Genomic DNA, 23,906 nt, shown 5'->3' on the forward strand with positions numbered 1-23,906 from the left:
CTCCAAAGTCGTGAAGTCTTTCTGCATGTAGCTAACTGTAAATAAACAATCACAGAGAGAATGAGTGGTGAATTGACCTGCATTAATTAGCTAAGGAGGGTGGTAGAAAGGGAGCCCAAGGCCGGAGGGCGTTGCTGCGCGGAGGTCTCAGCAGGTGGCGCTGCAGGCGGCGCACGCGCCTGGCCTTGCGGGCCCCGCCGCTCTTGCCGTGTATGCCTACAGCGGCGCCGGGACGCGCGTTGGGGGTAGGGCGAGTCATATGACCTGCTCGGCTTCCTGGCTTCTGCTGTCGCCGCCCGCCTGTGTCCGCCAGCGTCGCGCCGGGGCCCCGAGGAGCCGTTGCGGGGGGTCCGGGCCAAGGCCCGCTCGTGTGGAGTTCGTCGCCGCAGCTGCCCACCCGCTTGCCCATCAGTCTTCCCTCCCGACCGCCATCATGCTGGCGCTCATCTCCCGCCTGCTGGACTGGTTCCGCTCGCTCTTTTGGAAGGAGGAGATGGAGCTGACGCTCGTGGGGCTGCAGTACTCGGGCAAGACCACTTTCGTCAATGTCATCGCGGTGAGTGCTCTTGCTAACCCGCCCGGGGCGCAGAAGCCCGCGAGTCCGCCCGGCAGCCGCCCAAGGGCCTGTCCTGGGGTCCCCTCCGCGCGGCGGAGCTCTAGGTAATGTGGGGCGGCGGGGGGGTGGGGTGCGGTGCAGCGCACGCCGTGCCTGTCACCTCCCCGAGGGCCAAGATTTAGAGTTTTCCCGCGTGTTGGTAGATGAAGTGGAGTGTTGGGGTCGGCAGCTGAAGGGTTAATTCCATTTGGTCATCTTCGAAGCGTCGCGTCCTCATCGGCGCCTGGGCTTGGAAAGGTTAGAATTGGACTTGTGTTTAAGGCGCTTTGGGGGATGGGGGTTTCCTTAGGGTTTGATCTGTAGGGGCGGCGGAAGGGTTAACTCCAGCTTGTCACTTTCCCGAAGGGTGGGATGTGGCGAGTTTCGCTGTTCCGTGAGAAGGCATGCATACAAATTGAGATCCTTTCTCAACTAGCCACTCGGGACGAGGAGCCCCATTGTGAGGAACGCGCGGGACCAGTGTGGGCTTCTTCCTGAATTCTGTGGGCAGCCCGTCCCCTGTAATTCGGTTACTGGCTTTCACCGGTTCCCCTAGGGGCCAAGATCCAGTTGATTGCGCTGCGCTGGCGGGTGGAAGCTGGGGAGAGACATTTCCCAGTGGTGGACAGCTTTTATTTTATTTATCATTTATTTCTAAATTGAAGTACAGTTGACTTACAAGTGTACAGCTTTTATTAAATCAAGGAGTTGGGGGAATCTCTGCTTTTCTAGAGTTCTCACGTACGGGATAAGACGGATCTGCAGGCAGCGTAAAGTTAACTACTTTGAAAAAGAGGAGTTGGTGTTTTGTGATGGTGTTTCTTAACTGAAGAGAGAGAAAGGGACTGGATGGGAACAGAGTTTATTCGACGCCCAGGGAATGGGTATCTGGGAGGGGAAATTGCCCTGCGAACCTCTATACTATGTGGTGTTTGTTCAGCAGTGGTTGAGGGGAAAGAGGATGATTAAATTTTGCCTGTTTGGTTGGCTGGGGAAGGAATAAGCGCGACAGAGTCTCCTCAATCTTTATTTAGAGCCCAGGAGTTCCTGTGACTCAGTCTTCGCTGATAGGGGCTTGTGCTTGTCTGGGATGAACTTTAGAGCCATTTCAAAGAGAGATGGCAGTAGTTCCTCCACCCTTTAGCTGATGGGTGCAATCCTTATTTAATAGGAGACTAGCTGTCCAACTGGTTTGGTTACAGGAATGATTCAAGTATACCTCCGTTGTTGGAGAACACACCAGCTTGTGTAACTTGTGATCTTAGTCCTTGCAGTTTTAGAGCAACAGGAATGAATAAGACTTGGAGAGATAGAGATTAGCAGAAATACAAACTTCCTTTGAGGAATGTTGCATATAAAAATAAAAAAAGAACATTTGCTACTTGTTTGGCTCTTTTTGGTGGGGGTATCTTGAGATGACTTTCTTTTTAACAGGCCAAGAAAAATGGAATGTGTATTTGATACCACTAAAAACTAATAACGAAAAACTTCGGGCTAAGTGTCCATATTCAAACTTTTATGTGATATAGAAAAGATCAGCTTGAATGCAGTTGAGCTCATTTAGCTGTAAATTTTCTGATAGTCCTTTGAGATAAGAATTGGCATCTCCTTGAAATCCTATCTTTTTGACAAGACTGAAGTAATTTGTAGTGTAGATAGGTGTGTTACTACAATTGCATTTATTACAGAGAAGTAGTTGTGCTTGGGAAACCTAAAGTTTAGTAAATCTTTGAGAAAGTTCGAAAGACAGTAGCATACCTTCCCTGCTGATGTATTTAGTAGACATTGTAGCTTATTGTAATGAGCATGACCTTTGAAGTAAAACAATCCTGGGTCCACATTCTGGCTTTGCCACTTAGCAGCATTGTATCCTCTTTCAGTCCTGCTTTCTCATCTATTAAGAGGAGATAATAGGTTTCTTACAGAGTTGCTGTGAGTACTTGAATGACAGATGTTAAATGACTAGCACCATGCCTGCTCATAGAAGGGGCTAAGTAAATGGTAATGCTATTGTTATTTGTAGTGGTTACACGCGTTTAATGCAGGAACAATATTTTGGAAAATATTCAGAAGGGAATTAGCTGTGGTCATGTCCTTCTTTGAATTTGTGTATGTATAACCAGATGTGGACTGCCATAGGGGCTTCGTAGATTGTGGCAAATAATCACTTCATGTCTTCCCCCTCCCCCCTTTATTGCTTTAGATTATTTTAACATCTGGAACTCAAAGGGAGCTATTATTTTAACGTTAGTGTAGTCTTTTTGAATGATGATGAGGGTAGGTTCTGTTAAAAAAAATTGGGACTGTAATTGCTTGTGGGCTTTAGGATGCTGAAAAAGAACTCAGTAAATTTCATACCTCTTTTTTTAAACCTCAGACTTTAATCTGTGATTCTTATGGAATATATGGATGGTGAGGAAAAAGTAATTAAAGTTTACAGAGATTTAGATAGAAACAATGTGTCCAAAGTAGTAAATTTATCATTATCTTAAAAAAAATTACTGCACCATTCTTTGTTTAAAGTGTTTGTTTAAACTCAGAAATTCAGACATGTTGAACACATTGTGTCACTTTAGAAAACTGGCCATTTATTTCTCAAATTCAACAAGTGACTTCCCCGATGTAAAAAGCTTCAAATGAAGCCCGGTTTTTAGATAAAAATCAACTTTTTTTTTTTTTTTGTAAACATCAAATTAAAATGTGGCTATGTTTTTCTGAATTTAAAGTTAAGAAAACTTTAATGTCATTTAACTTACTCAAAAGGTTTGCAAAGCTGAATTATTTATATGTAGTGTTTGGTCCAGTCTGAAATTAGACAGTTTGCTTACAGAGTTTCAGTCTTAAAATTCATATGCTTAATGTGCTTATGGTTTAAAACCTGAAATGATACTTCATGTTCAGGTTTTAAAGGACCTTGATAGCAAGTGCATCTTAAGCATATTGACTAACATTTGGAAGTTCTACGCACACACACTGTTGTGTATATGTGTGTGTATATTTGAGGATGTGAATTAGAGGAAAGTATGATAATACTGTACATAGAGACACTTAACATACATAGATTTGAACATTAAAAAAACACTTCTAGTTTAAAAAATTTTTTGTTAGTGTTAGGGAATGAAATACTGCCAATTGCTAAGTACTATGACTGTTATTGCATAATAAATCATGTGTCTTGTGCGTGTAATGTATGTTGAGTAATCTTTATTTTTAACTGAGACTCTTTGATGGATTATAGGATAGTTAGGAAGAAATGTTTAATATGATTTACCAAAATGTTATTGAAGAGTTAGTAGAAATCTTAATTATAGTCTGATTTTACCCTCATTTTATAGATGTAGTTAAGCGATCTAGAAAGGATAAGTGGATTCCTAAGGCTAATCTGTAGCAGAGATAAAATTAGAACCCAGGGCCAGTGCACTTTCTACTTTTCTTGTCTGCCTCTGTAGATCTCCTTAAAGTTAGAACCATAGAACTGTGAATTGGGAAATCTTATCCTTCCAATATCTGCTTTGAATATAATTATACTCCTCTTAAGAACTTGTATAGTGTTTTAGAGTTCCCTTGTGTCACAATGGGTTAAGAATCTGGCATTGTCACTGCAGTGGCCTGAGCCACAGCTATGGTGTGGGCTTTAGTGCCTAGCTTGGGAACTTCCACGTGCCGCAGTTTCTGCCAAAAAAAAGGACCTTGATAGTAAGTGCATCTTAAGCATATTGACTAACGTTTGGAAACTCTGCACACACAGTGTTTTGTGTATATATGTGTGTATATTTGAGGATGTGAATTAGAGGAAAATATGATAATCTGTTGGAAGTAGGAAAGTGGAATATTATACTTCTTTGGACATTTAAATGACAGGCTAACAGGCATTGTTGGGTTATGGAACTATGTTTAATATTATTAACAAACAAATAATTCTGTGATCAAAGTGCTTATTACTGAATCACTTTGGGGTCAGAATGGCAAATATAGTTTTTAAAGAAAACATGCTTTAGCTCAACTCCAAAAGTCTACCAGTTCTGAAACTTTACTATAGAAACTAGCCTTCCAGTGAGGCCATCTTCAGATCCAGATGCAGAGTTGTAGAACAGGACGCATCCTGCCAAGGAGCATTTGTTCTAAGTTCTTTACCCCCATCCCCTCTCCTATTATTTTTTCCACGCAGGCCTAGAATCTCAAAGCAAAATGCTCTCATTAAGAAACTGTTAAGAGGGCAATAATGCATTTAAAATGACTAACTTAAAGCTCTTACTAAGTTTCTCTAAGATAAAATGGAAAATGTCACCCATCAGGGACACAAGATGTCTTGTACCTGTAAAAGTAATTTTTGGAAGATCTTTTTTCCTGATTATCAAAATAGTACAGGGACATTAGTAGAATTTGAAAAGAGTACTATGAAATAGAAGAAACTACTTATTGTTTCCACTATCTAGAGTTTACTATCCAGTAGTTAACTGTCAGCATTTCAAAGTATTGCATTTTCTTTTTTTTAAATGTATACATCCAAGTGCCTTTTTAAAAAGTTTTGAGGTACTCTTTATAATATTTGTATCCTAGTTTGTTTTTAGATTATAGTGTATGAAATTTTCTGTGTCTGAAGCCATCTTTAATGCCTTCATAATTTATTCTCTTATGGCATATCTTGTGGATATACTATAATATGTTTGATCATTTCCTCATTTTTGGGCATTTGAACAGTTTCCAAGGTTTTGCTGTTGTACATCAATTTGATCTGCATTTCCTGAGGATGGGTTCTAGAGTTGGCATCACTGGGTCAAGAGTGTGAACATATTTCTTGTCAAATGGCCAGGTTGCTTTCCAGAAAGTATGCACTCCTACTGAGAAGGTCTTCTGAACAGATTTTATATACTGTATAAAGTTAGGCTTCAGTTAAGCACTTTGTCCTTTGGTATTTTTTAGGGCATATTTAGTTTTGTTGGTGAGATAAAGTTAACTTGCAGTATTTGAAAACTGTCCTATTAGATAATTGCTGTTTCTGTGTTTCATGCTTTAAGAAGTACCTGTTTATGCTTCATCAGCTGCCAAGACTGAAACTATAGAGAACATAATTCCTTTTTTAATTTTCTTTTTTATTGAACTTTGCTGGCAAGTCATATAAATACAGCTCATCCCCTTGAGCTACCACAATCTAATTTGCTTTAAACTTATGGTGGATTGCATTAAGAGTTTGTATTCCAGAATTTTGGCATATTTTCATGCAGTCCTTACCTATTCATGCCCTAGTGTAGTGGGATGCTGCTCTTTTGGGGAAGGGATGGGCATGTGGTGTTAAAAACATTCTTTTCTGAAAATCATGGACTTGGAGAAAAGACTTGTGGCTGCCTGATGGGAGGGGGAGGGAGTGGGAGGGATTGGGAGCTTGGGCTTATCAGACACAATAAATAGATTTACAAGAAGATCCTGCTGAATAGCATTGAGAACTTTGTCTAGATACTCATGTTGCAACAGAGCAAAGGGTGGGGAAAAAAATGTAATTGTAATGTATACATGTAAGGATAACTTGATCCCCTTGCTGTACAGTGGGAAAATTAAAAAAAAAAAACAAACAAAAAATATTCTTTTCTGAGTTCCTGCTGTAGTGCAACGGGATCAGCCACATCTCTACAATACCAGGATGGAGGTTCGATCCCTGGCCCAGCACAGTGGGTTAAAGGATCCGGCATTGCTGCAGCTGCAGCGTAGGTTGCAGCTGTGTCTCGGATCTGATGCCTGGCCCGGGAAGGCCAAAAAAGAAAACAAAATATTTTCTAAACCGGAATCTAAGAAAGTTTTGCAGATAAATCACTTGGTGAAACTACAGCATATGAATATTTTAAATTCATAACTTGAGTATCATTTATGCTTGTAAAAATTGATTCATGTCCTTTGAGGTCACATGTGAAAAAAAAAGGAAAACATTTTAACCTATTTGCTGAATAGGTCAAAATGAAATGATAATTTAAGGCATTTAGTTTTTCTGAGATGTGACAAACCAAAATTGAAATCTCTAATGGAGTAATTTGAGTAAATTTCTTTCTTCAAAGTCAAAACCACAAGACTTACAGTCTATTGTGCTATTTTTTTAAGGTTATACTGTTTCCTAAATTAGATATTAGATCTTGTATTTGGATCTGATTTCATAGTTTTCCCAATTTTATATAGTAGAGTAACTTTCTTATTTTGTATCGTGAAAGGAACTTTTTAAAATTAAAAACATTAACAAAGTTTTAGGAGTTCCTATTTGGCGCATCGGAAATGAATCTGACTAGGAACCATGAGGTCACAGGTTTTAGATCTCTGGCCTTGCTTAGTGGGTTGAGGATCTGATGTTGCCGTGAACTGTGGTGGAGGTCACAGATGCGCCTCGGATCCTGCGTTGCTGTGGGTGTGGCCTAGGCTGGCAGCTGTAGCTCCAATTTGACCGCTAGCCTGGGAACCTCCCATATGCCGCAGGAGCGGCCCAAGAAATGGCAAAAAGACAAAAAAAAAAAAAAAAAAAAAATATAATACTGGCAAAATAATTTTAGGATTCAGGTATCTTAAGTAGTGATACTTCTCTTGAAAATTGAAGACTTTATTCCTAAACTGGGTTAGAAAAGTAATCGTTTTTTGTTTTTTGTTTTTTGTTTTTTTTAAAAACTTGAATGATGATTGACAAAATGATTTTTAAAATGTCTTCTTTACCAGTTTATTTGATCACAATTACTTAAACATCTACCAAAATAGTGTTCCTGGAAGAATATTTTGAGGCTAAATTTGTTGTCATGTGAATGTAGTATGCTCGAGCTTACTTGGGATGTGTTGAAGTGGCTAGATGAGTTAAAATGGTGTGGAGGTTAGGAGTTGAGAGTCAGACAATTTAGGTTCAGATCCTGACTCTTCCATCTGTGTTTTTTTTGTCAAGTTATTTAATCCCTCAGTATCTACTTCATTACTTGTAAAATGGCAATATAGTAGTTTCTGCTTCATAGAGTTGTTATGTATTAATACTTATAAAACCTTTTTAAATATGGAGTAATTTAAGGCTTGATCAAAATAAGGCTTGTTAGCTGCTAGATTATTATAATGTGATCTTCTTGAGTGCAAGGAGTTTTTTCTGTTTTGTTCACTAATGTATGCCAAATGCCTTAAAGAGTGTCTGGCACACACTAGGTGCTTAAATATATTTTCCAATGGACAAATGTTATATTTAAAATATAAAGTTAAGAACAAATGTCTTTAGGAACCCATATTAGTATTTTAGTATGCAAAGTGAAGCATAATGTTAAGAATGAGAGTACTAGAGTCTGACAGATTTGGATTTGAACGTTGACTTGGCCGTATATCACTTATGTTGGCATATGTTTCATTTTTTCTTCTGTTTAATGTAGATGGTCAAAGCGCTGCCTCATGGAGTAGTTGTCAGAAGTAAATGAATGCATGCAAAGTACTTAGCACTGTGCCTGGCACATAGAGAGTGCTCAATAAATGGCAACTTAGGTATCAGGAATAAGGTTAGATGTAATAATAAGCCTTTATGTTCACTTACCATTTAGATGTGTCTTGATTGTATTTAAATATTAGTAGCTTTTGTTTAGGAAGTAAGCTTTTGTTTAATTATTGGAACATTTTTGAATATGAATTTTATTGCATTGAATTTTTTTGATAGCTAAGATGATGGAAAAAAATGTTTTAGCTTCCTGGATAGGCTAGTGATTTTGATGAACCTACTTATATAATTCTTCATTTTAGTAGATGAAGTTAGATCTCTAAATACTTCTTCCTAGGAATTCCCATTGTGGCTCAGTGGAAATGAATTTTGCTAGTATCCATGAGGACGCAGGTTCGATCCCTGACCTTGCTCAGTGGGTAAAGGATCCGGCGTTGCCTTAAACTGTGGTATAGGTTGCAGATGTAACTTGGATCTGGTGTTGCTGTGGCTGTGGTGTAGGCGGCAGCTATAGCTCCCATTGACCCCTAGCCTGCGGACCTCCATATGCTATGGGTGCAGCCTAAAAAAAAAAGAAAAAGACACACACACACACACATACACACAAACACACACACTTCTTCTTGGAGTGTGTGTGTGTATCTATATTTGCAGTATTTGTTGTAGAAACAGTTCTGAACAAGGGATTGTAAACATGAGTTGTTCTTTTGCTTGTCCCACCACTGACTAATGGCAAGATTATGGGCAAGTCACTTAATTGCTCTGTTCATCAGTTTTGATGCTTATGAAGAATGAATAAACACTGAGAACCTTATTGTTTGAGAGTGAGTGGTGCTTTCTTGTACCAGGAATTAGAACTCTTACTCATAGACCAAACAATAAAATAAAAGTCTAAGGTCTCCAATATAAGATGCTAGTTATAAAATCCCAGCCTCTTGCCAGAAGAAAACCTGAGATGGTGTGCAGTTTTATGGAAGAAAGGTAGACTGTTCCCAACAGGAAGAGTGGCCCTTTTGAGTAGTTCTTGCCCTCTAGAAATTAAGTATCCTATACAAGTATATGCTTAAATTAAAATTCTAAACTTGGATAAGCCCATAATATTGCTGTTTGCATGTATTTGTCATAAGTTTTTAACTCGGATTTAAGATTCAAGTGGGTTTTAATCACTGCTGACAGCTGTAAATTTGCAGGCCCCAATAGGCAATATGTTGAGTCTGTGTTGGCCAGTTCTAGATGAGAGGTAGGCTTTGTAGACTGCATGCACACTGGGTCAGAAAGGGCTTTTGTCACAAAGAGTTTCCTCTCTTAAGGTGGCATAAGGTCTGTTTTAGACACTGATCACTAGGTTTATTATTTCTTTTTTCTTGAAAGCTCATTTTGTTTGGAGAATACTTGATTGTGCAATGTAGGTTTTATCATTTCTGCACATTCTTATCAGAGGAAAAACTAGGAAATGGGGGAAACTCACTTTTTTCCCCCTCCAAAATCTACTGCTTTCACTCCACTAGCTTTTGGTTTCCTTACTTTGATTTTACTATTTCTGAATTTAAAAACTGAAAATAATTTGTTTTTTAAAAAAACGCAAAATCCACATTGCTTAAAAAATAGGATACATAGCAATAATTTTGAAATAGAGCCAGACTTTACTTAAAAGCTAACATATTATATAACTGCCTCAAAAACACAAGAGAATATATTTGCAAACTTTGATCAGGCAAGGATTTGTTAGGTAGAACACAAAATACACAAACCATTTTCTAAAAAATAAACAACTTCTGGAGTTCCCATCATGGCTCAGCAGTTAACAAACCTGACTAGCATCGCTGAGGACATGAGTTCAATCCCTGGCCTCGCTCAGTGGGTTAAGGATCTGGCATTGCCATGAGCTGTGGTGTAGATCACAGATGCAGCTTGGATCCTGCATTGCTGTTGCTCTGGTGTAGGTTGGCGGCTACAGCTTGGATTCGACCCCTAGCCTGGGAACCTCCATATGCCATGGGAAGTGGCCCTAGAAGAGGCAAAAAGACCAAAAAAAAAAAAAAAAAAAAAAATTAGCCCATTGAAAATGAAAAGACAAGATACAGCCTGGGAGAATCCATTTATAATGCATATATCTGACAAAAGACTTATATTTAAAATGTGTACATATATTCAACAAGAAGTCAAGAAAGCCAATAAGAAGCAGACAAAATCTTAGAAAATAAACTTCATGAAAGGAGATTTGTGTGTTCAGTAAGCACAAGATGAGTTAAATAATATCTTAAGTTAGCAAGGAAATGAAAATTAAAATCATAGTGTGATGAAACTGGAATGACCAAAGTTAATAAAAATTGGCATTATCACTTGATGGTCTAAATATGGAGTAAAGTAGAATTCTCAAACATTTCTTTGGCAAATGTAAAATGTACAAGAACTTTGGAAAATAATTCAGCAGTTTCATAAATATTTACATATACAATGAGTACTTACTGCCTAGTAGTTCCCTTCTTAGATGTTTGCCAAGAGAAATTAAACTATGGAGTTCCCGTCGTGGCTCAGTGGTTAATGAATCCAACCAGTATCCATGAGGACTTGGGTTTGATCCTTGGCCTCTCTCAGTGGGTTAAGGATCTGGCATTGCTGTGAGCTCAGTATGGGTCACAGACGTGGCTTGGATCCTGTGTTGCTGTGGCTGTAGTGCAGGCTGGCGGCTGCAGCTCCAATTCAACTTCTAGCCTGGGAACCTCCATATGCTGCGGGTGAGGCCCGAAAAAAACAAAAGAGAGAAAAAAAAGATATTAAACCATATATCCAAACAGAAACTTGAATAGGAATGGCACCACAGCTTTGTTTTGATAACCCCCAACTGGAACCAGTTCAAATGCTCAACAGGTGAAATGATAAACATGGTGAAATGTATTTGTAAAATGCAATACTATTCAGTGATACAAAGGAACATACTACTAATAGATATAATAGGAATGAATCTCAAAAACATGCAGAGTGAAAGAAATCAGTTATATAAGAATACATATTGGACAATCCTATTTTTATAAAACTGTAGAAAAGATAAATTACATATGTAATGGCCAAAAAAATCAGTGACTGCCTAAGTCAAATCTTACAAGAAGATTGTCTTGTAAGTGATACAAGAAAACCATTTGAGAGGAAGTGTTGTTTTAGATCTTGTTTGTGGTGAGGGCTACATAAATACACATCTTCATAAAAATTTATTTAGCTGTACACTGAAGATATGTTTATTATTTAAATTATACATGTAAATTATTGACTTAAGATATGTAGGTTTAAAGGGCAACAGAATGCAAATATAAGAAAATGAATCTGTTTCTTTCTAAAGTGTCAGTAACTCAGGAAAGACAGAGCTTAGCTCCTCATAGTTAAGTTATATAAGAGGGTAACAGTAGGGCCTCTGCTGATTCTGCTCTACTCAGTTTTTCATTACATTGCTCTCATAATTGAAATGAACTTGTACAGCACATGATAGATACCATTCCTCAAGATTAAACCAAAGTTGCAGTGGAGGTTTCTCCATTAAGAGCAAGGTTGAAATGAATATATGGTACTAGGAATATGGGTCATTAACATACCCGACCAGAGGTTTTCTAGGATAAATAAGCTTCAAGACAAGGAAAGAAAGCAGAGAGCAGTGAGGCCTGTGTAGATGGGAGAAGTTATGTATAGAGTTGAACATAGGAAGCAAACTGACCCTTGCTTAGTGGTTTAGAAGCCTCTGGTGTGAGTAAAGGAGGCCAAAGGAGTCCTCATGAAAGTGAATGTGTAGGATCTTTTTTTCTGTTTTGTCATATGATGTGAAATCTAGATTAGTATGTTGTGTATAAGGGCACATACAAAGTGCTCAATAATGTTTGTTGAATGAATTAATTGATAAAGGTGAGGGGTTATTAACAGTGTATAATGCAATTAAAATAAAATTCATTTAATATTCAAATAAAAAAATAGTGAGATACAAAAATAGGAAAAAATAATCTTTAATATCATGGAGATTTAATCACTGTTAATATTAAGCTGTATATCCATCACATTTTCCCCTATTCCTTTATGTATGTATAAATGTATGCTTTTTAAAAATTGGTATGACTGACATATAATTTAGGTTTATTAACATAATGATTCTATATTTGTATGTATTGTGAAATGATCATCACAGTAAGTCCAGTTAACATCACCACCATAGTCAACTATTTTTTTTTCTTTTTCTTTTTTTTTTTTTTTTGTCTTTTTGCCATTTCTTGGGCTGCTCCCGCGGCATATGGAGGTTCCCAGGCTAGGGGTTGAATCAGAGCTGTAGCCACCGGCCTACGCCAGAGCCACAACAACGTGGGATCCGAGCCGAGTCTGCAACCTACACCACAGCTGACGGCAACGCCGGATCGTTAACCCACTGAGCAAGGGCAGGGATCGAACCTGCAACCTCATGGTTCCTAGTCGGATTCATTAACCACTGCACCATGACGGGAACTCCTATTTTTTTTTCTTGTGATTATTACTCTCTTAGCAACTTCAAATAACTAGTACAGTATTATTAACTATAGTCACCATTCTGTACCTTTTATCTCCTGACTCAGGTATTTTATAACTGGAAGTTTGTATCTTTTGACCTCCTTTTATCTGATCTCTTGGGGTTTAAGTTGGGATTTTACTTAGGTGCTGGGTAAGCTTGTGGATAGTATTAGGCTCAGAATATGATTTTTTTCTCTCATGTCAGGTTACGTTACTGATGATTTTACCTTGCGGTTGAAAAGATAAAGTGATCCTCAGCCCTCCTATCTCTGAGTAAGGCTGTTGGATGTCTGCCTAGAGACCCAGTGCAGTCTGTTGTGGATTTATAGTGCTCACAGACAGCAGTTCATCTTGGATGTGGACATCACCATAAAACAAGACAGGAAATGGCTCTACCACTTACACTGTGTCCGTCTTAAGCATAGTTAACACAAAGAATATTCCTAGACCTTATTGTTTCCTAATCATCCTTTTCCTCTTTCTCTGTAACACAGGGCATCAGTAGAAATATTTTCATTTATTTAGTTAATGAAACAGTTGATTTTTTTGAAGTGCTTTCACACACAATGGATTATATTATTATTTTTTTGGCTTCCTTGTTAAGTAGATACAAAAATAAAAATAAAGTTTTTGAGTTCCTGCTCTGGCACAGTGGCTTAAGAATCCAACTGTGGGGAGTTCCCATTGTGCCTCAGTGGGTTAAAAACTCGAGTAGTATCCATGAGGATGGGAGTTCAATCCCTGGACTTGATCAAGTGTTGCTGTAAGCTGCAGATGCAGCTCAGATTCTGCATTGCTATGCCTGTGGTGTAAGCTGGCAGCTGTAGCTCTGATTCGACCCCTGGCCTGGGAACTTATATTTGCCACAGGTGCTGCCATAAAAAGAAAAAAGAAATCTTAACTGCAGCAGCTTGAGTCTCTGTGAATGTGTGGGTTTGATTCCTGGCCCATCGCAGTGGGTTAAAGGATCTGGAGTTGCCACAGTTGCGGCATAGGTTGCAGCTGTGGCTCAGGTTGTAGCTGTGGCTCGGATTCAGTCCCTGGCTCAGGAACTTCCATATGCTGTTGGTGTGGCCGTAAAATAAAGATATTTAAAAAGAAAGTTTCAAGTGACACAGTTTTTAGATGGGTCTGGAATACAACTCCAACTCTCAGCCCGAATGTTCTAATTCCATAAAAAAGGTGAGCTATGGCAAATCCATGTTTACAGACAAACTCTTTGGGATCTTGCTTTCCTGCCTGATAAATACAGCTCTTCCAAGTTCTGCAACTGAAACTTGTTTGGAAACTGGACATAACTGTGTGATGTTCCATATGCAGTTTTAGTTTTCTTTGGCTGTTTGTTGCCAAATGCTTTGAGTCTGCTTTTGTGGTTGTTTATTTTATTTTATTTATTTATTTATTTTGTCATTTTGCCTTTTCTAGGGCCACACCCGAGGCTTATGGAGGTTCCCAGGCTAGGGGTCTAATCGGAGCTGTAGCCACCAGCCTATGCCACCAGCAGTGTGGGATCAGAGCTGAGTCTGCGACCTACACCACAGGTCACCGGCAACACCGGATCCTTAACCCACTGAGCAAGGCCAGGGATCGAACCTGAAACCTCATGGTTCCTAGTTGGATTCGTTAGCCACTGAGCCACGACAGGAACTCCTTTTGTGGTTGTTTAAATAGTCCCTATTTTACCTTTCTGGGGAACATTTTTAAATCTTAGTTTTTTGTTTTGTTTTCGTGAGACTTTGGAGGGGGTCTTAAATTTGTCAGTGAAAATTACCAAGAATGGAGGAAGCAGGCCTTTTAAATTAATGTTGGAATGAAAGAGAATGTGACGCCCAAGATATCAAGGGTCCCCCTTCCCCCTCCTTTTGTTTTTTGCTTTTTAGGGCTGCACCTGAGGCACATGGAAGTTCCCAGGCTAGGGGCTGAATAGGAGCTGTAGCCGCTGGCCTACTCCACAGCCACAGCAACGCAGGATCCAAGACGCATCTGCGACCCACACTGTAGCTCACTGCAGCTCCGGTTCCTTACCTACTAAGCTAGAGCAGTGATTGAACCCACATCTTCACAGATACTATTCGGGTTCCTTACCACTGAGCCACAGTGGAAACTCCGCAGTTTCTGATTCTTGATGGATTCCCATTATTGTGAGAGAGATACTAAAATAAAAGACTGTCCTTTCTTGTAATCCGCTGTAGGTGTGCTAAGATTTTTGAAGCAACCTGTTAAAAGATTTGCTAGTCTATTTAGTTTGTCTTCCATTTTGTAAATTTGGTTGTGGTTACTAGTTTTGGCTTGGTGGAGGAGATTCTCATTGCTTTAAGTTGATATTTTACTACATATGCTAGTAGAATACTAGCATAGTATCTTATCTCCAACCTCTTAATTGACCACTGAGGTTTTTTTTTGTTGTTGCTGCTGTCAAGCGACCTAACATTGGCTTAAAGCTTTTGTACAAATGATGATACTTGCTTATTTATCAACAAACAACCCTCAAATACCTGAAGTGTATTTGAATAGAGAGTAACATTAGGACTTTGAAGATTAGATCTGGGTTCAAATCTGTTTTGCCCCTATTTAGGTGAGTGTGTGATCTTGTGACCTTGCTGTCAGGCTTCCTTTTCTGTAAAGTGAGTCTAAGTAAAGTGAATGATGATGTGCTGCTGTTGTTATTTTTATTGTTATTAATAGAGTAAGCCAATGACATGTATCCTAGCTAATAATAATGATGTATTCTTGATGCAATAATCACATATAACTGGGAAACGTTCTTGTTACTCCAGCCTCTTCTTGTACTTTCAGTTCTCTTCCAAGCTCCCTACCCGGATGGTAGTAAGTGGGATTGTAGACAGCTACTGAATAAATAATGATGTTAGCATCTTATAAGGCACTGCAATTTGGAACCTGAGCATTGTACAGTGACTCAGTATTTCATGACTGTCCATCATGTAAGAGCTGAATTTCATCTAAAGCAGCTCTCATAACACTGACTGGGCTAAGGGAGTAACTTAGCAGTGTTTGTGTTTCTTCGTGCCCAGAGAGCCAGAAGGTGAAAAATAGCCATTGAAAGAGGATGTATTCAGACCATGGCATTTTTGTGCAGCAATTCCATTGCACTGCCAAGCTGATAAATGTTCAATCAGAGATGCCTCTACCGATATACAAATAAACAGATAGCTAAAATGTTTGATGTACTATAGTTTAAAATTTTTTTAGGGAATTAATAGCTTCAATATTTTATAAAAGTAGACAGTGTTACTAAACATTTTATAGTGGAAAAAGACAAAGCAATCCACATAATGTTATTAGTAGAGGAGATAAGGTTGCAAATCCACAAGGCTGGAAAATGTTACAAGTATGCAGTAAAGGGCTAATACATCCTAATGTATCCTAATGACAGGTGCCACAATTTGCTTTCTCCAGAGTCTGACCTCAGAATTGTGTTTATAAACATTTTCTTGCCTCCACTACTACTGTCAAGAATGCCTAGGCTTTTAAAAAAGGAGAGAGAGAGAGTATGCCTAGGCCAGTTTTTAAAAGTTAAGGGGAAGATTGCTTGTTTTTGCTTTAGTAACTTCATTTATCTTCCAGATGGAAAAGAATACTGATAAGAGCCCATGCATATGCTGTCATCTGGCATGATATGCTCTAATTCTCATTTACATTTGGGGGATTTTTCATTCTAACATTTAAGTGTTCCAAGTAGTGGTAGAAGTCATGAGTTAAGTTCTAAACTAGGAGACAGTTTGTGGGTAACTTCTCTGTAATGTCATTGGCACTTGCTTAATTGCAGATCCAAATAACACTAATGGAAGGGATGGTTTCAACGAGTAGTGGAATTTATTTCCCTGGAAGTAGAATAAGGCAGGCTCAGAAAATTGTGTAAGATGTTGTCTCCAGTTGCATTTCTTTATGGCCCAGAAAAATTTAACTTCCCTTCAAGAAATGGAGCTGAACAGGAAGCCGAAGTAGTTAATGGATGATATTGGACTTGGGAGTTCTCAGTGAGTCAGTGCAATTCCTACAAGCTGTCATGTCTAAAAAGAAATTAGGGTAATATGCGATACAAAGCTTACAGGGTTCCCAGTGTCCTTCCTAGTCATGTACTTTCAAAGGTAGTAGTGGTCATGTCATCTTCTTCCTGTACAAGATGTGATTAGCTTGTTTTCTTCACTTTGGAGATCATGCGTGGCATTTAAAAAATAATGCTCTCCTGTTGGTGCCTCATGGATAAATTCCAACAAAGATTAATCTTGTCTTTAATTCTCTATTTAGTGAATCTTGAAGCAGACATTCAGACTGCTTAAAACTGAAACATAGGTATAGTCAGAAAAGAAAAGACACCCTTAGGAAGCAGCTACATGTGTGGAACTGTGATTGGTTGTATTCTGAACATTACCAGTAATCTCCTGGCAGGGAGCTTGGTATTCTCCCACTTCCCTCACACCAGCATTTGGTTGAACAGACTTGACTGTTTTGACAACCTTGACCATTCAACAGATGGTAACCCGTGATCCATCCCTTTTGCTTTTGTTTCCGTCTTGCATTTCTTTTAGGACAGTATATCAACATTTTTGAATATTGTAAACTATTTTTTGGTATCAGGGTAATTCTAGGCTCATAAAATGAAATAGGAAATATTCCTACCTCTTTTATTTTTAGGAAAGAGATTTTGTAAAGTTAGTGTTATTTCTTATTTAAATGTTTGGTAGAATTCACCAGTGCAACTATCTGGGTCTAGAGATTTCTTTTTAAGAGTATTTAAAATTAGTAATTCTGTTTCTTTAATAAATAGAGGTCTGTTAAAAAGTTTTCCTTCCTGGATAAACTTTGGTAGATAGTAGCTTTTAAGGAATTAGTCCATTTCATTGAATTTATATGCATAGAGTTCATAGTATTTCTTTATTATCCCTTTAATATCTGTGGAGTTTAGAGATATCTCTTCCTTCATTATTGATGCTGGAATTTTTGTCTCCTCTTTTTTCCTTAGTCAGTTTATCGGTTTTATTTATCCTTAGAGAATCAACTCTTGGTTCTGTTGATTTACATCTATGGATTTTCTGTTTGGTATTAATTACTATTCTTACTATTTTCTTCTGCTTGTTTTGGATTTATTTTACTCTCTCCCTCAGTTTTATTGAGATATAATTGACATAAACACTTTGAAAGTTAAAGGTATACGGCATGACTTGGCTTTCTTATATTGTGAAATGATCATCATAGCAAGTTTAGTTAATATCCATCACCTCAGATAGATACAAAAAGAGAGGAAAATTTTTTTTCTTGTGATGAGAACTATTAGGATTTACTCTCTTAATAACTTCAAATATACTATCAATAGTATTAACTATAGTCATCATGTACATATTTGTAATTTTCCTAATTTTGTAAGTTGTAAATTTGAAATCTTTCTTTTCCAATATAAATTAGAGTCTGTAAATTTCCTTCCAAGCATTGGTTTAGGTGCCCAAATTTCGATATGTTTTTAATTTAGTTTAAAATATTTTCTATGGAGTTCCTATTCTGGCTCAGTGGTTAATTAATCTGACTAGGAACCATGAGGTTGCAGGTTCGATCCCTGGCCTCGCTCAATGGGTTAAGGATCCGGTGTTGCCATGAGCTGTGGTGTAGGTCCCAGATGCGGCTCAGATCTGGTGTTGCTGTGGCTGTGGTGTAGGCTGGCAGCTACAGCTCCGATTAGATCCCTAGTCTGGGAGCCTCCATATGCTGCAGGTGTGGCCCTAGAAAAGACAAAAAATAAAAAAAATAAAAAGTAAAATATTTTCTAGTTTTCCCTGAGACTTCCTCTTTGCTCGCATAGATTATATGTAATCTAATATTTGGTTATTTCCAGATTCTTCTGTATTAATTATTTTTGTTTAATTCTTTTGTGGTCAGAGAACACACTTTGGATGACTTGAACATTTTAAAATTTCTTAAGTTTTGTTTCATGGCTAGAGTATGGTTTTTCACGGCTAGAATATGGTTTATCTTGAATGAATGTTCCATGTTTACTTGAAAAGAATGTGTTTTCTGCTCTTTTGAGTGGAGTGTTCTATAAATGTCAGTTAAACCTAGTTGATTGTTGGTAATGTTAAATTCTAGACCCATGTTGATTTTTCTTGCTATTCTATGAATTAGCATGAGAGGAATCCTGAATAACTGTGGGCTATAACTCTTTTTAGTTCCATCAGTTGTAAATGTATGTTTTTTGGAGCTTTGTTTTTAGGTGCATACACATTTAGGATGTTATGTGCTTCCCACCCCCCACCCCTTTTGCTACACCTTTGGCATGTGGAAGTTTCTGGGCCAGGAATTGAACCCACAGCATAGCTGTGACCCTGGCCACATCCTTAACCTGCTGGGCCACAAGAGAACTCCTAAAGTGGGTTTCTTGAAGATAGCATATAATTGGGCATTAAAAAAAAAAAAAAAACTCATTCTGACAGTCTTTTAGTTGATGTGTTTGGACTACTTTTACTGTAATTGTTGATATGTTTGAATTTAGTTCTATCATTTGTTGTTTTTTTTTTGCTATTTCTTGGGCCGCTCCTGCGGCATATGGAGGTTCCCAGGCTAGGGGTCCAATCGGAGCTGTAGCCGCCGGCCTACACCAGAGCCACAGTAACGCAGGATCCGAGCCGCGTCTGCAACCTACACCACAGCTCACGGCAACGCCGGATCGTTAACCCATTGAGCAAGGGCAGGGACCGAACCCGCAACCTCATGGTTCCTAGTCGGATTCGTTAACCACTGCGCCACGACGGGAACTCCTATCATTTGTTTTTGTTTCCCTTTTTCTACTCATTTAGACTTTTTCAGTATTTTAATTTTTGAGGTTTTGACTGTTCTCTTTGTATGGCTTCTTTAGTGATTGTTCTAGGGATTACAATATACATAATTTTCTTGGTTTACTTAGAGTTAACATGATGTTACCACTTCATGTGGAACATAGAAACACCATATAGGTCCTTTTAAACCTTACCACCATATAGGTCCTTTTGCCGTCTTCTCTTTATGTTGTACTTGTTATGTCATATTTACATACATTGAAAACCATACCAGACAGTGTTGTTACTATCAGACAGTACTTTCAACCATCAAGCATTTCATAATAGTCAAGGGAAAGAGAATAGTTTATTATATTTACCCATATATTAACATTTCTATTGCTTTCCCTTAATTACCAAAGCTCCAGGTTTCCCTCTGTTTCTTTTATGACTGAACTTTCTTTAGTATTTCTTTTAGAGCATATTTGCTGGCTGCAGATTTTTTTTAGTTTTCCCTCATTTGAAAATATCTTTATTATTTTCATTCATAAAGAATGTTTTTGCTGGATATAGAACTCTAGGTTGATAGTCCTTTTTTTCCTCTGGAACTTTTGAATAGACGTTTATTATTTATGATGAGAAATTCATAATCATTAAAATTATTATTCTCATGCATTATGTATCAATTCTCTGACTACTTTCAAGATTGTTCTTCCCTTTGTCTTTGGTTTCAGCAGTTCAGTTACGTATATGGGTGTAGATTTCTTTTTTTTTTTTTTTTTGTCTTTTGTCTTTTTTTTCTTTGAGGGCTGCACCTGCAGCACATGGAGGTTCCCAGGCTAGGGATCTAATCGGAGCTGTAGCTGCTGGCCTACACCACAGCCACAGCAACACCAGATCTGAGCCATGTCTGTGACCTACACCACAGCTCATGGCAACATCAGATCCTTAACCCACTGAGCGAGGCCAGGGATCAAACCTACAACCTGATGGTTCCTAGTCAGATTCGTTTCTGCTGTGCCATGAGGGGAACTCCCAGGTGTAGATTTCCTTGAGCTTACCCTGCTTTGGGTTTGTTAAACTTCTTGATTCTATAAATTTGCCTTTCATGAAATTTTGGACATTTTTAGTCATTCTTTTTCTTCATTATATAGTTGACATCTAACATATTTCAGGAGTGCAGCATAATGATGCAGTCAGTATTCGTATACATTGCAAAATGATTACCATAATAAGTATAGTTAATACCTGTCACTTTACATAGTTGCCAAAAAATTATTTTTCTTGAAAACTTTTTGAGAGTTACTCTTAGCAACTTTCAAATATTTAATACAGTATTATTAACTTTTATCACCATGTTGTGTATCATATTCCGTGATTTACTTACTTCATAACTGGAAGTTTGTATCTTTTGACTCTTTTCACCCATATCTCTTTAACTCCTATCCCCCATCTGTGGCAGCCACTTGTCCTCTGTATCTATAACCTTGATTTTTTTTTGTTGTTGTTTTATTTTGTTTTTAGATTCCACTTTTAAATGAGATCATTTGTCTTTCTCTGATTTTTTTTTTCACTTAGCATAATACCCTTAAGGTCCATCTATGTTGTTCCAAATGGCAAGATCTTGTTCTTTTTTAAGGCTTAGTAATGTTCCATTGTGTGTGTTCATATGCGTGTATCTTCTGTTACATATTTTAAAAAATCTATTCATTCATCATTGGACACTTAGGTTTTTTCTGTATCTTGGTTGTTGTAAATAATGCTGTCCTAAATATGGGGATACATATATCTTCTTGAGTTAGAGTTTTCATTTTCTTCAGGTGAATACCCAGATTTGGAATTACTGGATCATGTGGTAGTTCTGTTTTTAATTTTTTTGAGGAACTTCTATACTGTTTTCTAAAGTGGCCATTAATGCCAGTTTATATTCCCATCAGTAGCTCATAAGGGTTTTCTTTTTTCCACATCCTTGCTGGCACTTATTCTTTGTTTTTGTTTCCATAATAGCCATTCTGACAGGTGTGAGGTGATATCTTATTGTAGTTTTGATTTGCATTTTCTTGATAATTGGTAATATTGAGCACTTTTTCATGTGCACATTGGTCATCTATATGTCTTCTTTGGGAAAATGTCTATTCCGATCTTCCCCCTATCTTTAACCAGTTGCTTTTTGGGGTAGCTGTTGAGTTGTATGAGTTCTTATATATTCTGGATATCAACCCCTTATCAGATACATGATTTGTAAACATTTTCTCCTGTTTGGTAAGTTGCTCTTTCATTTTGTTGATGGCTTCTTTTGCTGTGCAGCAGCTTTTTAGTTTGATGTAGTTCCACTTGTTTATTTATGCTTTTGTTGCTTTTGCTTTTGGTACTACATTAAAAAAAAAATCAGGAGTTCCCGTTGTGGCGCAGCGGTTAACGAATCCGACTAGGAACCATGAGGTTGCAGGTTCTGTCCCTGGCCTTGCTCAGTGGGTTACGATCGGCGTTGCCGTGAGCTGTGGTGTAGGTTGCAGACGCGGCTCGGATCCCATTGCTGTGGCTCTGGGTAGGCGGTGGCTACAGCTCCGATTCGACCCCTAGCCTGGGAACCTCCATATGCCGCGGGAGCAGCCCAAGAAATAGCAACAACAACAACAACAACAACAGACAAAAGACAAAAAAAAAAAAAAAAAAAAAAAAAGAACCCAACTAGTATCCATGAGGATGCGCTTTGGATCCCTGGCCTTGCTCAGTGGGTTAAGGATCTGGCAATGCCCTGAGCTGCGGTGTAGGTTGCAGATGTGGCTCAGATCCCTGTTGCTGTTGCTGTGGTGTAGGCTGGCAGCTGCAGCTCCCGTTTGACCCCTAGCTGGAACTTCATATGCCCGCTGGTGCAGCCCTAAAAAGCAAAAAGTGAAAAAAAAAATCTTCGCCAAGGCCTTTGTCAAGGAGCTTACTGCCTTTGTCTTCTAGGAGTTTTATGATCAAGTATTTAAAACACATTGAGTTAATTTTTTTTTTTTTTGGTATAGTATAAGATAATGGTCTAGTTTCATTCTTTTATGTGTGGCTGTGCAGTTTTTCCAGTGCCATTTATTGGAGTAACTGTCCTTTATTGTATGTTTTTAGCTGCTTTGTTGTAAATTAATTGACCATACATTTGTAGATTTGAGTTCTCTATTCTTCTCCATTGACCTTTGTGGCTTTTTATGCTCATACTGTAATTCAGCTTTGTAATAGAGTTTGAAATTACAGAATGTGATGCCTCCAGTTTTGTTCTTTTTCTCAGGGTTGCTGTGACTATGTGACAAAAGTGTAGTTCCTTTCTTTTTCTCTTAGTCTAGAATTTCAGTGACATAAATGTTAGACCTTTTTATATTGTCCTATATATCCATGAGGCTCTGTACTCCCCCTCCCCCCTGCAGCTTTTTTTTCCTCTTTCTTTCAGCTTGGAATAATTTCTCTTGCTCTATCTTCAACTTCATTGAGTTTTCCTTCGTCATCCGCATTCTTCTCTTAGCCCTTCCAGTGAGGTCATTTATTTGTTTGTTTTTAATTTTGGTTGTTGTATTTTTCAGTTCTAAGATTTCCATTTGGTTCTATTTTATGGCTTTTATTTACCTACTAAAACTTTTTTTTTTAATTTTACATCCACATCTGTGGCATATGGAAGTTCTGGTCTAGGGGTCCAGTCAGAGCTGCAGCTGCAGGCCTACACCACAGCCACAGCTGCAGCTACACCAAGTCTGAGCTGCAGCTGCAACTTATGCCGCAGCTTGTGGCAATGCCAGATCCTTAATCCATTGAATGAGGCAGGAGTCGAACCCACATCTCCCTGCTGAAACTTTCTGTTCCATTCACTTCAAGAATGTTTGCCCTTTTTGGATTATGGTTATAATAGCTAGTCTTTGATATTTCTAATATTTGGGTCATCTTGATGTTGGCATCTGTTCAATGTCTTTTTCCCTTGCTCGTTGAAATTTTCTTAGTTTTTCATATATTCGGTTATTTGGGAAACAATTGAGAGGGAAGAAAAAAAACAACTGAGAAATAGCATCAGATTGCTTGTGCTTTAGTTCTGATTTCCTTCTCTTAACTTTCAGAGTTCACAGCTGCCGCATGCATTCTGTCTACAGTTTTTAGTTACAGTCAGTGGAAGGGACAGGATGGAGTGTGCTTACCTAAATTTAACCAGAGCCCTGTGAACTATTTTTTAACCTCACATATCCTAGACCCTGTGTGATGGTGATGGTAGCAAATATTCAAAATGCTCCACTTATACCAGTGCCTGAAGGATTCATTGTTCTAAATGCTATGTATTTTTTAATTCACTTAATTTTTAAGCAACTTTATGAGATAGAGACTTGTTATCTTGATTTTACATTTGGGGAAAGTGAAGAATTGCAAAGTTAAGGAACATGCAAGGACATTACATAGTCAGACAGAGTAATAAATTACCCAGTGTGACTGTCTCCAGAGTCCCAGTCATAACCACCAGACTAACATTAATATTCACTATCTGAGAACATGAGCAAATTTCTTATACTCCCAAGCCACTGGGATTGCTTAAACTATACTCAAGTGATTATTAATGTTTCATGATTTTATTTTT

General features: G+C 38.2%; 1 protein-coding gene across 2 annotated transcripts in view; it reads left to right on the forward strand.

Moving 5' to 3' along the window:
- Nucleotides 208-23,906, forward strand: part of ARL8B (ADP ribosylation factor like GTPase 8B) — a 56,201-nt gene continuing 32,502 nt past the window's right edge. The window contains exon 1 of one of the 2 annotated variants that reach the window (XM_021068425.1): nucleotides 208-556. In XM_021068425.1, coding sequence (XP_020924084.1) covers nucleotides 260-556 — 297 coding nt within the window. In that variant the 5' untranslated portion in view covers nucleotides 208-259. 2 annotated transcript variants of the gene reach the window in all.

This window comes from Sus scrofa, chromosome 13 (genome assembly GCF_000003025.6).
Source record: "Sus scrofa isolate TJ Tabasco breed Duroc chromosome 13, Sscrofa11.1, whole genome shotgun sequence".
NCBI classification, from domain to species: Eukaryota; Metazoa; Chordata; class Mammalia; order Artiodactyla; family Suidae; genus Sus; species Sus scrofa.